Below are 12322 nucleotides of genomic sequence, written 5' to 3'. Positions count from 1 at the left end.
TCTTCCCTCCGTACTTGCCATCTCTTCCTCCCTACATTGATATTAATTTAATTTTCTTTTACATTCCCTCCCCTGTCCACCCTCTCCCTCCCTCCTTTACACGCCTCAAGAGCACATGCATGCGCTCTGTGCCAATAGAATGGTGCAATCAAATGTAACTCTTTAAATGCAGAAGTATGAAATTAGACAAGATGGGATAACAAAAAGAGCTAATAGTGTTGTATGTTCATAAAAACAAGGTAAAGTAAGCAAAGAAGTGCACTTACACTTTTAGGAGCTATGTTTTAGCCCCAATGTAATTGCTTGGGCAGTATAATACCGCTTGCGCACTCACATGTAGGTGAACCCCAATATGGCACGTAATATGCGTTGAAGTATACAATCCAGACTCTAGGATATATGGCTTTGTGATGTCCTCATTGATGTAGGGACTTTTAAGCATATATAATATATGCAGAGCAACAGCATCAATCTTAAAATCATAAAACGCAGAAGTAAACTTATTTCATCCAAATTCTGCATGCTTTTGGAGAGGATTGCAATTGGTGATTTGTGGAGACACTATATAAAACTATGTTTAAATATTTATATTTAAGCATACTTTTATATAGTGCACCCTCAAATCACCAACTGCAAACTTGAAAGTGCAATGAAACCACGTGTATTGTAGAGCTTAGAATTTTTTTGTGCTTGACTATCCCCAATAAAAGGGCACGTGTACATTACTGAATATTAAGAATTGTTTTAAAAGTTCCCTTTTTTTAGTTAACTTACAAAAAAGTATAGGTGGACGATGCAACCAAGTAATAAGGCACATATGTGGGCTTCAATCCTAGGAGTAGCATGTGCAAGTTCCACCACTGTTTGAAACATATGAGACCGGATCCAAACTTCACATGAAGAAAAAACACCTCAATCTGCTCTCATCTTAAAAATCATGCCTTTAAAAAAAAAAAATGTATGTACAGCACAGCTTGATCATCACACTCTAAAGCATTTAATGCCTTAACAGCTCTGAAACACTTCATCTAGGATAAAGCGTGTTAAGGCACAAAAACGCCTTACAATGTATTGATCCAGTGCTCTCCCCCTACTTGATCCAGCCGTGCTGTACATACATTTTTTTCAATAAAGGTGTGATGTAGTTGTTTTCTAACATCCAAGTGGATTACGGCATATTTCTTCATGTGAAGTCCAGCTCCAGTCTCATTACTTGCCAAATTAGTCCGAGATCCATAACATATATATTTTTCCTGTTACAGCTCCAGAGGTGCTGGCACAGAAACCCTACAGCAAAGCAGTAGACTGTTGGTCTATCGGAGTTATTGCATATATACTGTGAGTACAATTTGATATAACTTGTCTAAACTTTGTCTTCTTAAAAGGACACTACAGACACCTAATGTTTACTAAAGCTCATGGTAAAGTATTTTACCTCAGTGTATTATATTATATATATTTTCTAACTTTTTCGGTTCCTCTAGTGCTTTGCAAAAGTAACCACTCCATCAGACATTTCTACAGTTTTGGAATTTTCTTTTTTTTCAAGGTGCAAATTATTGTTATTGTAACATTATTGTATAGTTAGTTAAAAGAGCACTATACAGCCAGGAACACAAACATGTATTCCTGACCCTATAGTGTTAAAACCACCATCTAACCCCCCTGGTGCCCTCATGCCTTTCTAAATATAGTAAAATCTTTCTTGTATTCAAGTCTGCAGCTGCTTACCTTGTCACTGTTTCCTTTAGACCTGCCCACTGCCTGCTGACATCAGCAGGAGTGGTAGCCTGATCCAATCACAATGCTTCCCCGTAGGATTGACTGAGACTGACAAGGAGGCAGATCAGGGGCAGAGCCAGCACAATTCAAATACAGCCCTGGCCAATTAGCATCTCCTCATAGATATGAATTTAATCAATGAATCTCTATGAGGAAAGTTCATTGTCTGCATGCAGAGGGAGGAAATACTGAATGTTTGGATGCATTTTAGGCAGCCATGACCCAGGAAAGATCTCTAACAGCCATCTAAGGAGTGGCCAGTGAAGTTATCACTAGGCTGTAGTGGTTCTACTCACCAGAACAAATTCAATAAGCTGTAGTTGTTCCAGTGACTATAGTGTCCCTTTAAACTAAAATAAGACCAATGTTTCTTCATTGTTCAGGTGCTTACCCTTCATTCCCATGAAGCCAGTAAATAAACTCAGGTACAACTACATAATTAGTTGAATGAAATCCATGTAATTTAAGTGTACACACACTTAAAATTTCATATAATTTTAAAATAAATACACCTGTTTCTGGAATGTCTCAAAATTTAAGAGCATATATGCATGTATCTAATCAAATCTAGGATAAAACTCAAGTTTAATGATGCCCTCTTTTTATTAGATTTTTTTCCTGGTGTTCTCAGATGTGGAGTGATAAAACAGTGGCCTGAAATCAAGGAAAGATCACTGCAACTTTACACTTTGTTTAGGGGGCACTTCCCAGCCTCAGGGTACTTGGAAGTTGCATATATTATCATATCCAAAGCTATGGGATTCTAACACCTGGAGTTGGCTCATTCTGGATTTGACCAATACATGTGGGAGAGTTCTTTGATGCCTGTTTTCATACTCTTTATAAATAGAATATGCATCATCTACTGTCATTAATAATAAGATTATATCTCCCAGCAACAAACTCTTGCTATTCTATGGGTGTATTAACTAAACTGTAGAATGCTCAGTCACTGATCTACTATTCCATCAATGGTATAGAGTTGCAACAAGGACTCAATCACTCGAGAAAGAGGAGAAAAAGAGAAAAATATAGATGAAAAGAAGGAATGGGAAGATCACAAGGCATGCATCTTACGAAACACCACCCGCAAGATGAGAGCTCTTATTCAGAATAGGGATAGAATCCATTCCCAACTACCTAGCAGCTTCCACCAAGGAACCCAAACCAGTTAAACCATCATTGCATATATTTCTCCCCTGTCTTGAGCTGAATCGCCCACATGGTTCTCAAACTGACAGGTCTCCTACAACTCCTGTATCCAACATGCGAGAGAGGGGAGCATGAGCATCAACTATAAGGTTTTGAACATTATTGAAACAGCATGTTAATCATTACCATTCTTCTTCTTTAACCCCTTAAGGACCAAACTTCTGGAATAAAAGGGAATCATGACATGTCACACATGTCATGTATCCTTAAGGGGTTAAACTTCAAGGGGGAGAGAAATAATGAAACACTGCAGTATTTTGGCAACAACTCTCAGATGATAATTATTGAGTTGGTCTGTTGTATATGTACTTTGTAAACTGTGGTATTGATAGCTTGTGCATCTGATCTTTCAGACTTTGTGGCTATCCACCTTTCTACGATGAAAATGACTCCAAATTATTTGAGCAGATTCTAAAGGCTGATTATGAGTTTGATTCTCCATACTGGGACGATATATCAGATTCTGGTATGTGCAACATAAATATTTAAAGTGTGATTAAGAGATTTTTTTTTTCTTACTCAATGTTTGATTATGTCCTACATAACATTAATAAAATATACAGTTAACTGATAGTTGTCACATTATCTTGACTAAATCAGATTTATACAATTGAATCTTTAAATGGACACACTAATAGCGTGACATGCAACCATAAAACAACAGGATATCATTTGAATAATCATTGCATGTTTTTCTTTCAGATGTATAGTGTTTGGAAGAAATATAAAATTAACTTAACTTAAAATACCGTAATTTTCCTACTATGTCTTGCTTTCAAAACAAAATGTTAAGAGTGACTAAGCCAGTGGGCAACTGCATATGTATTTAAGGAACCGCAACTGGGAGCATAATACAGATGTGGAAGGCCCCCAATTGGTGTGCCTTTATTACATATTCAGTTACCCATTGGTTTAGCCATTCAGAACCAGTTGCCTATGGTCCAGTGCCCCATTTACTTATAGAAGTTGTTTTCATTCATTTAAATGAATTGAGTGGGGAACAATCAGGAGAAAGCTATTGCCTATATAAATGGCCTACACTGGCTTACATTGCTGAACATCTACATTTGTGGGATTTAAAGCATTGCAACTAGTTACTTGATAAAAAAAAACATTATTGTAGCATATCAAAACTGCATCAGAAGGAATGAGATACATACACTTACAGAGTTTTGCAAGATAAGTAATAGTTTATTTAAATATTTACATTGGGAGTGTCCATTCTAAAATAGTCCACGGTACCACATTTTGTTGCTGCCTGTATCTAGATCTGTTTGTCTGCATAGTTTCCCTTTTACCTTTTGATGCTATACCATATGTATATTTTTTTTCTTATTATCCTTCCTCCCAGCCTCTCATCATAGGTTTATTTGGAGTACGTCAGCATTAATTGAATTCATTTCATGCTTTAACAAGTATTTACATTTAGACATAGTAAGCTTGACGGAAATTTGTCTTCAAAAGTAAAATGAGATGTACTTCTCACTTCTAAAACAATATTAGCCATTGATGTTTAAAATTCATTTGGGAGCATTTAATGCAAGCAACTAATAAGAATTTTGGATTCACAGTGTTAAACTGACTAGAGGAAAGTAGGTTGGATCACATTTTAGGTGTTTCATGATGCCAGGTCCCCTCCCTGTTGAAGGGAGATACAGATTAGCTAGAAACGTGTTATTATTAGCATGGTAAAATGTGTCACACTTTTCTGATGTTAGAGCCACTTTAAAACGATGTACTCCAGAAACAGATTTTGAGTAATGATTTAAACCCCAGAAGTGTTTGATTGTTGACCCTTATTTATTTTCACATTAACATTTTAAGGATTTAGCCCGTGCCTTACTATTTATGTTTTTAGTCTATATATCCATTTCCTGTTTCATGAATATTTCTGTGTGTTCTGTTGTAAGGCAATACATTAAAATTACTAGAATAGCTCGGCTAAAAAGCATTTTCATGGCATGGGGGAAGTGTTGCATGCCCGGGCTTGTGTTTTGCTCTGAATTATTTAAACCCAGAATTACATGAAATGGGCCCATATTTATCTGAGCAAAATTAGAGCAAATTAGATGAAATGTGATCCTCTTGGAGCAATAAGCTTAAACATTGATTTGAATTATCTGGCAATTATCTCTAATTTAGCACTTTCTTTCTGGATAATTAGTTTTCCCTTGATAAATATGATCCGTTGAGTTCTATAATTAAGCGGCATAGGAATCTTGGGCCAACGACCCTTCATAGCAAAATCATCAACCCTTTGGGAGCATAGGTCAAACCATGCTGCTTTCTGTATGCAAAATAATATACTGTCACTGGGAGGCTGTTTGTAGATTGCATTATAGGCTGTTAATATATGTAAATATGCAATGTCTCACAAATCAAGTGTTCAATAAAGGTATAGACATTTAAAAAAAATGTATGTTGTATATTTCAGGTGTTCCTATGAAAATGTTTCATCTTCTTATTGAAATGTATTTGTGTAAAAAGCTATGTGTAAAAGATAACCAGTAAAACATATGATTTTAAAACCTACACCATCACGACTGGGAAACTCTTACCTCTCTCATCCCTTCACTAGATAACCTGGGAAAGAGTTGCCCCTCTCCTACTTCCTACTGAAAGAGTTACAATTCTTGCCCATAACTCAACACATTTTCTGTTTCTGCAAATGATCAAGGCCAGTGAATATCCCAAAATGACTTGATATGATCTTGAACATGAGCTTTAGTTTACTAAGTCATCTATTCATGCAAATATACTGAAGCTATAGTGCAAATAAAAAAAACACTACTGACATGACACTGTAAACTCCTTAACAAGTAATACAACTCCTGTAAGTTATATATAATAGTTTTTTTTGTTTTTTTTTAGATTTTTACACTTTAAAATGCTTATTTTGGAGAAGACTGGTACTTTTTAATTTCCATTTTATTTGGATTGTATTTACTGGGGTGTATTTGTACACTTAGGAGTTTCTATACATATTATGTATGGTGGGGTTTTATATATTGGCACTGAGACCTGCCTAGAGCAAAATCTAGGGAATAATCCCCCTTTCCTACTCATTTTAGGGCATAGTTCTCCTTATTGTATTTGTTTGAGTGCCATCATAAACTGGAGTTTTTATTCCAACAGCTTCATGCACACTTTCTTCTCTCTTTGTAAAGCTAAAGATTTTATACATCATTTGATGGAAAAGGATCCCAACAAGAGATATACATGCGAACAGGCTCTGCGACATCCATGGTAAGATATAAGAATATCTGTAAGGGCTTGGAGGGTTGCTTGATTGAAATATATGTTTTACTCCAGGAAAGGACTTTGGACATCCTCACGTTTTGCATGAAGACGCCTATAGTCTTCATAGTTTCACTAGGAAACCATTGATTCAATGCTTTCCTATGGCGAAGCTCTAATGTGTGTGTGCATGCACAATAGGTTCCCATATTGGTGTGATTTTGCGGGAAGAGAAGACCTCAAAAGAGAAAAAAGTGTTTTTTAACCCTTTCATGATCTGAGGCGGGGGACTTAAAAAGTTAGGGACAGGGCACACTATAGCGTTAGGAATACAGGTTGGTTTGTATCCCTAATGCAATAGTGTTCCTTAACCCCTTAACGCCGTTACGGCGTGCTATGCCGTCACGGGTTAAGTGGGCTTTAAAGCCATTATGACGGCATAGCACGCCGTAACGGCTTGCAGCCCCAGGAGGTAAGTTATACTTACCTCCGCCGCGATCCGCTTCGGGAGGACTGCCTCACAGCCCAGGCAGCCCTCCCACAGCAAATGAGGCCCCCGGGGGCCATGTGATCGCTCTCAAAGAGCGATCACATGGCCCCCTATAGCTGGCTGTGGATCTGCCAGCAGGGGGACTGTTTGAAATATCAGACAGTCCCCCTGCTGGTGGGAAGTATAAAAAATAAATAAAAGACAAGTGTAAAAATAAATTAAATATATTTTTATATATATATAATATGTATATATATTATATATATAATATATATACATATTATATATATGTAACGTCATACAAAGTGTATTTTAATATTAATATAATTATATATATTAATATTAAAATACACTTAGAATTACGTTACATATATATAATATGTATATATATTATATATATATAATAGATGTACATATATATATTATATATAAATACGTATAATTAAAATAATAAATAAATTAAATAATAAAATAAATAAATAAAATATTGAAACAAAATTTAATATAAATTATATATGCATATGTAATTTCATTCTAACTGTATTTTGTTATTAATATATATATATCGGTAACAAAATACACTTAGAATGACATTCTATATATATCTATATATATATAAAATACAAATAACCGCAAATATATATATAGATAGATAAATACATATAATTACATAAAAGATTACATTAGTATACACGTAGAATTTAAATACCTATAAATGCATATATATTAAAATTCTACATGTATATTTAAATAATCTTTTAACGTAATTATGTGATTTGATTAATTAAAATTTGATTGACATGCATGACAACACAGGGAGAAAGTGCAGAGAATTTAATTCGCAAGCACTATATTTGACCCTGTAATATATATATATTTGACCCTCTCCAAGACACCATAAAACCTGTACATAGGGGGTACTGTTTTACTCGGGAGACTTCGCTGAACTCAAATATTCGTGTTTCAAACTGGTAAATTGTATTACAACGATGATATTTTAAGTAAAAGTGACGTTTTTTGCATTTTTTACAAGCGAACTGCACTTTTATGGTCTATATTATTGTTGTAATATGTTTTACTGTTTTAAAACACTAATATTTGTGTTTAGTGAAGTCTCCCGAGAATAACAGTACCCCCCATGAACAGGTTTTATGGTGTTTTGGAACGTTAGAGAGTCACATATAAGGCTTGCATTTCATTTTTTTCACATTGAAATTTGCCAGATTGGTTATGTTGCCTTTGAGAGCGTATGGCAGCCCAGGAATGAGAATTACCCCCATGATGGCATACCATTTGCAAAAGTAGACAACCCGAGGTATTGCAAGTGGGGTATGTCCAGTCTTTCTTAGTAGCCACTTAGTCACAAACACTGGCCAAATATTCGTTTTTTGCTTTTTTCACACAAAAACAAATATGAACGCTAACTTTGGCCAGTGTTTGTGACTAAGTGGCTACTAAAAAAGACTAAACATACCCCACTTTCAATACCTTGGCTTGTCTACTTTTTCAAATGGTATGCCATTATGGGGGTAATTCTCATTCCTGGGCTACCACACCGTCTCAAAGGTAACATTACCAATCTGGCAAATTTCAATTTGAAAATGTAATGTTCTATATTTGACCCTGTAACTTTCCAAAACAACATAAAACCTGTTAATGGAGGGTACTGTTGTACTCGTGAGACATCGCTGATTACAAATATGTGCATTTTTTTTGCAGTAAAACCTAACATTATTATGACATTCACAGTTAAAATGTCAGACGGAAATGCAAATTTAAAAAAAAATCTTATTTTCTCACATTTTTTTTACTTTTATTCATAATAAATGATGTTCCATATATGAATAGTTAATGATAGATTAAAGCACTGTTTCTCCTGAACAAAATGATATATAATAAGTGTGGGTGCATATAATTTGAAAGAGGGGAACTACGGGTGAACAGACACATAGCGCAAATTCCAGTTTTTGTTTACGTTTTGTTTTGATCAGAACGTGCACTATTGACTCCGTCCTGAAGGGGTTAAATGATTCCTCCAACCCTTTTTTATTTAATTAGAATAATGCCCTATTGGCATTATTGTTTAGGTAGTTTCTCATCCCTGAAAAAAAAAGTTCAAAGAGCGTTTGAAACAAAGTTATAACTTACTGTAATCTTGCACCGGGCGAGGCTGCTAAGAGCGCCCTTATTTGACGTCACAGTAGCCGCCCCGAGGGCGAATCGAAGGCTTCCCTTATTAATGGTTTTAACCGGCTCAGAGCGCATGCACGTGCTCTGAGCCGACAAGGGGAATGAGTGAAACACTGCACAGGGAGACTCATATCACCATGACCACTTCAAAAAGTGATCATGGCGGCTGGAATAACCCTGTTAGTAAAGGTTGTGTGCAATAAAAGTAAAACTCCATAAAATATACCAAGTAGCTAGTATTTCAACCCTGTTAACAGCTTTAACAAGATTCCAGTAATACAGAAAACTCTATTAAGAACAGCATTTTCTATTTACATCTTATTTTCTATGCAGGCTTTTACTAGCTCTATGAAACTACATAACAGATAATTGTAAAATATTTTGAAACTATTTACATGCAATAGCCCATTCATTTTGATCACTCATAGTTGTCTCTAGAAAATAAATGATAAGAGGTCCCATTTAACGCTTTGTAACATATAACTTCATAAAAAATAATAAATGACCTTTTATGAGAGGTCATCTTTACCAAGATTAACCCCTTAAGGACACATGACGTGTGACATGTCAAGATTCCCTTTTATTCCAGAAGTTTGGTCCTTAAGGGGTTAAACGAAGAGCCTTTTAATACTTTCCCAAAATACATGAGATTAGGAAAACAAAGCGATGTGCCTGCTTGGCTCTCAGGGGTATACTTGCTCTAGTTAAATAGTCTTCCCATGCACCTCTGTTTATAATACATTATTACATTAAATAATATAGTCTTGGCAGGGATCATGTAAATAAGATTTGTTTTGGCAGGGAGACAAATCATTAAAGTGAGTCTGGATGTGAATGCTAGCATTGATTTAATTATCGACAGTCACTTAATGATGATTGCATAGATCTGCCTGCAAAGCATCCTTTAGATAGCAGAATTACAGACAGCATTTTATAGAAGTAGAGAATGCTAGAAAAGTCACTTGTATTTTTACAGTTTTTGGGGGGCCATGCAGAAAACAGCACGACAATGCTATTCATAGATGCTAAATGGTTGTCCAAACATTGCACAAAAGAGTGACACGTAAATGAAAAGACATTTCCACCAAATGAAAACCATATATTAATTATTGAAGGAGATAGAGGAAACCTGCCATTATGTGGCTGTTTACCAAGCTAGGAAGATTGATAGCAAGCAAGTGTCACATAGGAGTATCGTGCTAGTGCTGGGCAGGGGTATAGAGGAGCCATGGTACACAGGTATTTAAAAATGAATCTCACTGTAGAATTTGTGTTTTTATCTTTGGTTTTTCAGTCTATTAATTCAGAGTCTATGTTAATAAAGCAGATATCTATTTGGCTCAATTCTATTAGAATTCCAGTTTTTATCCACACCATCAGGACTTATGACGACAATGTACGCACACATATGCTCGGAAACAGGAGAATGGGGAACACTCACGTACACTGAGACTTGGGAGAGGGAACTGGGAGAAGTCCTGGAGGGAACAGAATGGAGAGAAATATGGGAAGCGAACAATGCAGTATCCATATGTGTATCCCTCCAGGAACAATCCTTTAAAACCATGTTTCGGTGGTACACCACCCCGGTAAAACTATTTCATATGCACCAAACACCATCCGACGACTGCTGGCGGGGATGTGGCCAGAGGGGCACATATCTCCACATGTGGTGGGAATGTCCTCAGGTACAAACTTACTGGTCGGAAATATACGACCTGCTTAGACAGATCTTCCACAGGGCACCCGAGCTGAACCCCTGGACGTACCTGCTAAATAGATCCCTAGATGACTGGACTAACAGGGAACAAAAATTAGTACAGAAAGTAACACTGGCAGCACGAAGAACACTAGCACAGTCATGGCTACAGGTAAAGTTACCTTCCATACGGAAGGTGATCTCTAATTTGAAGGAAGTATATCTCATGGATAACTTGACAGCCAAGGTGCGCGGCTCCATGGCTAGATTCGAAAAGATCTGGGAACCATGGACAAGTAGCGAACTTTTCCGCGAATGACGTAACCTTTGACGCATCATTTCACAACCTTTTGGGCGAGGCATGCACTTAACAGAGACACCTTCAATAGATAAGCAAAAAAGGAGAGGCATCGGACACCCCCGGCTCCCACCGACCTGACGCACTCCTCCCCTTCCACACCACTACTCCTATACTACTCCTCCTCCCCCCCTTTCTATTCTCTCTTCTCGTCTCTGTCAGGGCTCTGCGGGCGGCAGTGAGGGGAGGCTGCAATCCTCTCGCAGCACTCACCCTCGGTCCGTCGCCGCCCGTGGTCCCCTCTCCCCTTACCGATAAGCGAGCGGCGTCCTCTCCTCTTGACACGCCGCTCGCGTCCTCCTCTCCTCCTCCCAGCGGCAGCATGTCTAACGCTGCACGCTGGGAGCCGGCACTATTATCTAAGCGCCGGGGTCACTCACGTGACCCGGCGTTAAAGCTACAGTGCAACAAACACAGTGGGGGGTATAGATATCCCCCACGTGTGTTTGTTAATACTGATTGGTGGTTAGCCAATCAGGATTCAGGCTAGGATTTAAATACTTACCTTTCCTGTCTTTCTGTGCCCTGTTGTGGTCTTTGCTTCTTAGTATTGATTGTGAACGTGTGCTTTCTGGTTACGTACTCTCTGGCTTGTTATACTGACTTTGTGACTTTCTCCTACCCTTTGACCTCGGCTTGTTTCTCGTTATTCTGTTTTCTGGTTCCCCTTACTCGGCTTGTCTCCTGACTATTCTGTGTGTGCTTAGCCCGGCCACTCTAAGGACCGGTACTGCACACTTTCTGTGTGTGTGTCTGTGTGTGCGTTAGCGTGTTGGGTTCCCCGGAATCGTGACAGTCTCTTTCACTACTTCTCATCCTAAACTAGGAAAAGGGTTCAGTGCCAAATCCCTAAGCAACATAGGCTTCACACAACCTGGCTGGACCAGGATAGCACTAAGAGGGAAGGGTGACACAGCCCACAACCGAAATTCAGGATTTAATTTGGTTAAAAGGATCACAATAGCGTAGATAGTTTATCGTTCCAGGAACACCGATAGTTTGATATACAAGTTATATGTATAACATAAAATGTGAAATCTCCTTGTTATGTGACATGCTTGATACTAAGAGCAGACAAAGAACTACCAACACCACGTCTGGAATACTGTAATTGAATATGTCTTATACCCAATGTACACCAACCATTGTATGCTGTTATTGTAACAAGACTTTCACACAAAAATAAAGTACTTAAAAAAAAAAAGAATTCAGTTTTTTAAAGGGACACTATAGCCACCAGAATCAAACATTCTAAAACAATATGACTACTTGCAAGGCACTCTAGGCACCATATACACAAAATGCAGTGAATATGTGCTTAGAGTGTTCCTTTTGCAACTAAATGATGGAGAAA

At 37.4% G+C, this 12322-nt stretch overlaps 1 protein-coding gene across 1 annotated transcript in view; it reads left to right on the top strand.

Moving 5' to 3' along the window:
• Window positions 1-12322, top strand: part of CAMK1D (calcium/calmodulin dependent protein kinase ID) — a 294879-nt gene that overhangs the window by 269167 nt on the left and 13390 nt on the right. Inside the window, exons 6-8 of the mRNA XM_063448220.1 lie at window positions 1263-1338; window positions 3348-3460; window positions 6162-6240. Coding sequence (XP_063304290.1) covers window positions 1263-1338; window positions 3348-3460; window positions 6162-6240 — 268 coding nt within the window. The remainder of the gene's footprint in view (window positions 1-1262; window positions 1339-3347; window positions 3461-6161; window positions 6241-12322) is intronic.

Source organism: Pelobates fuscus, chromosome 3 (genome assembly GCF_036172605.1).
Source record: "Pelobates fuscus isolate aPelFus1 chromosome 3, aPelFus1.pri, whole genome shotgun sequence".
NCBI lineage: Eukaryota > Metazoa > Chordata > Amphibia > Anura > Pelobatidae > Pelobates > Pelobates fuscus.
Note: the sequence above shows the minus strand (reverse complement) of the source record. Positions and strands in the feature narration are given on the sequence as shown.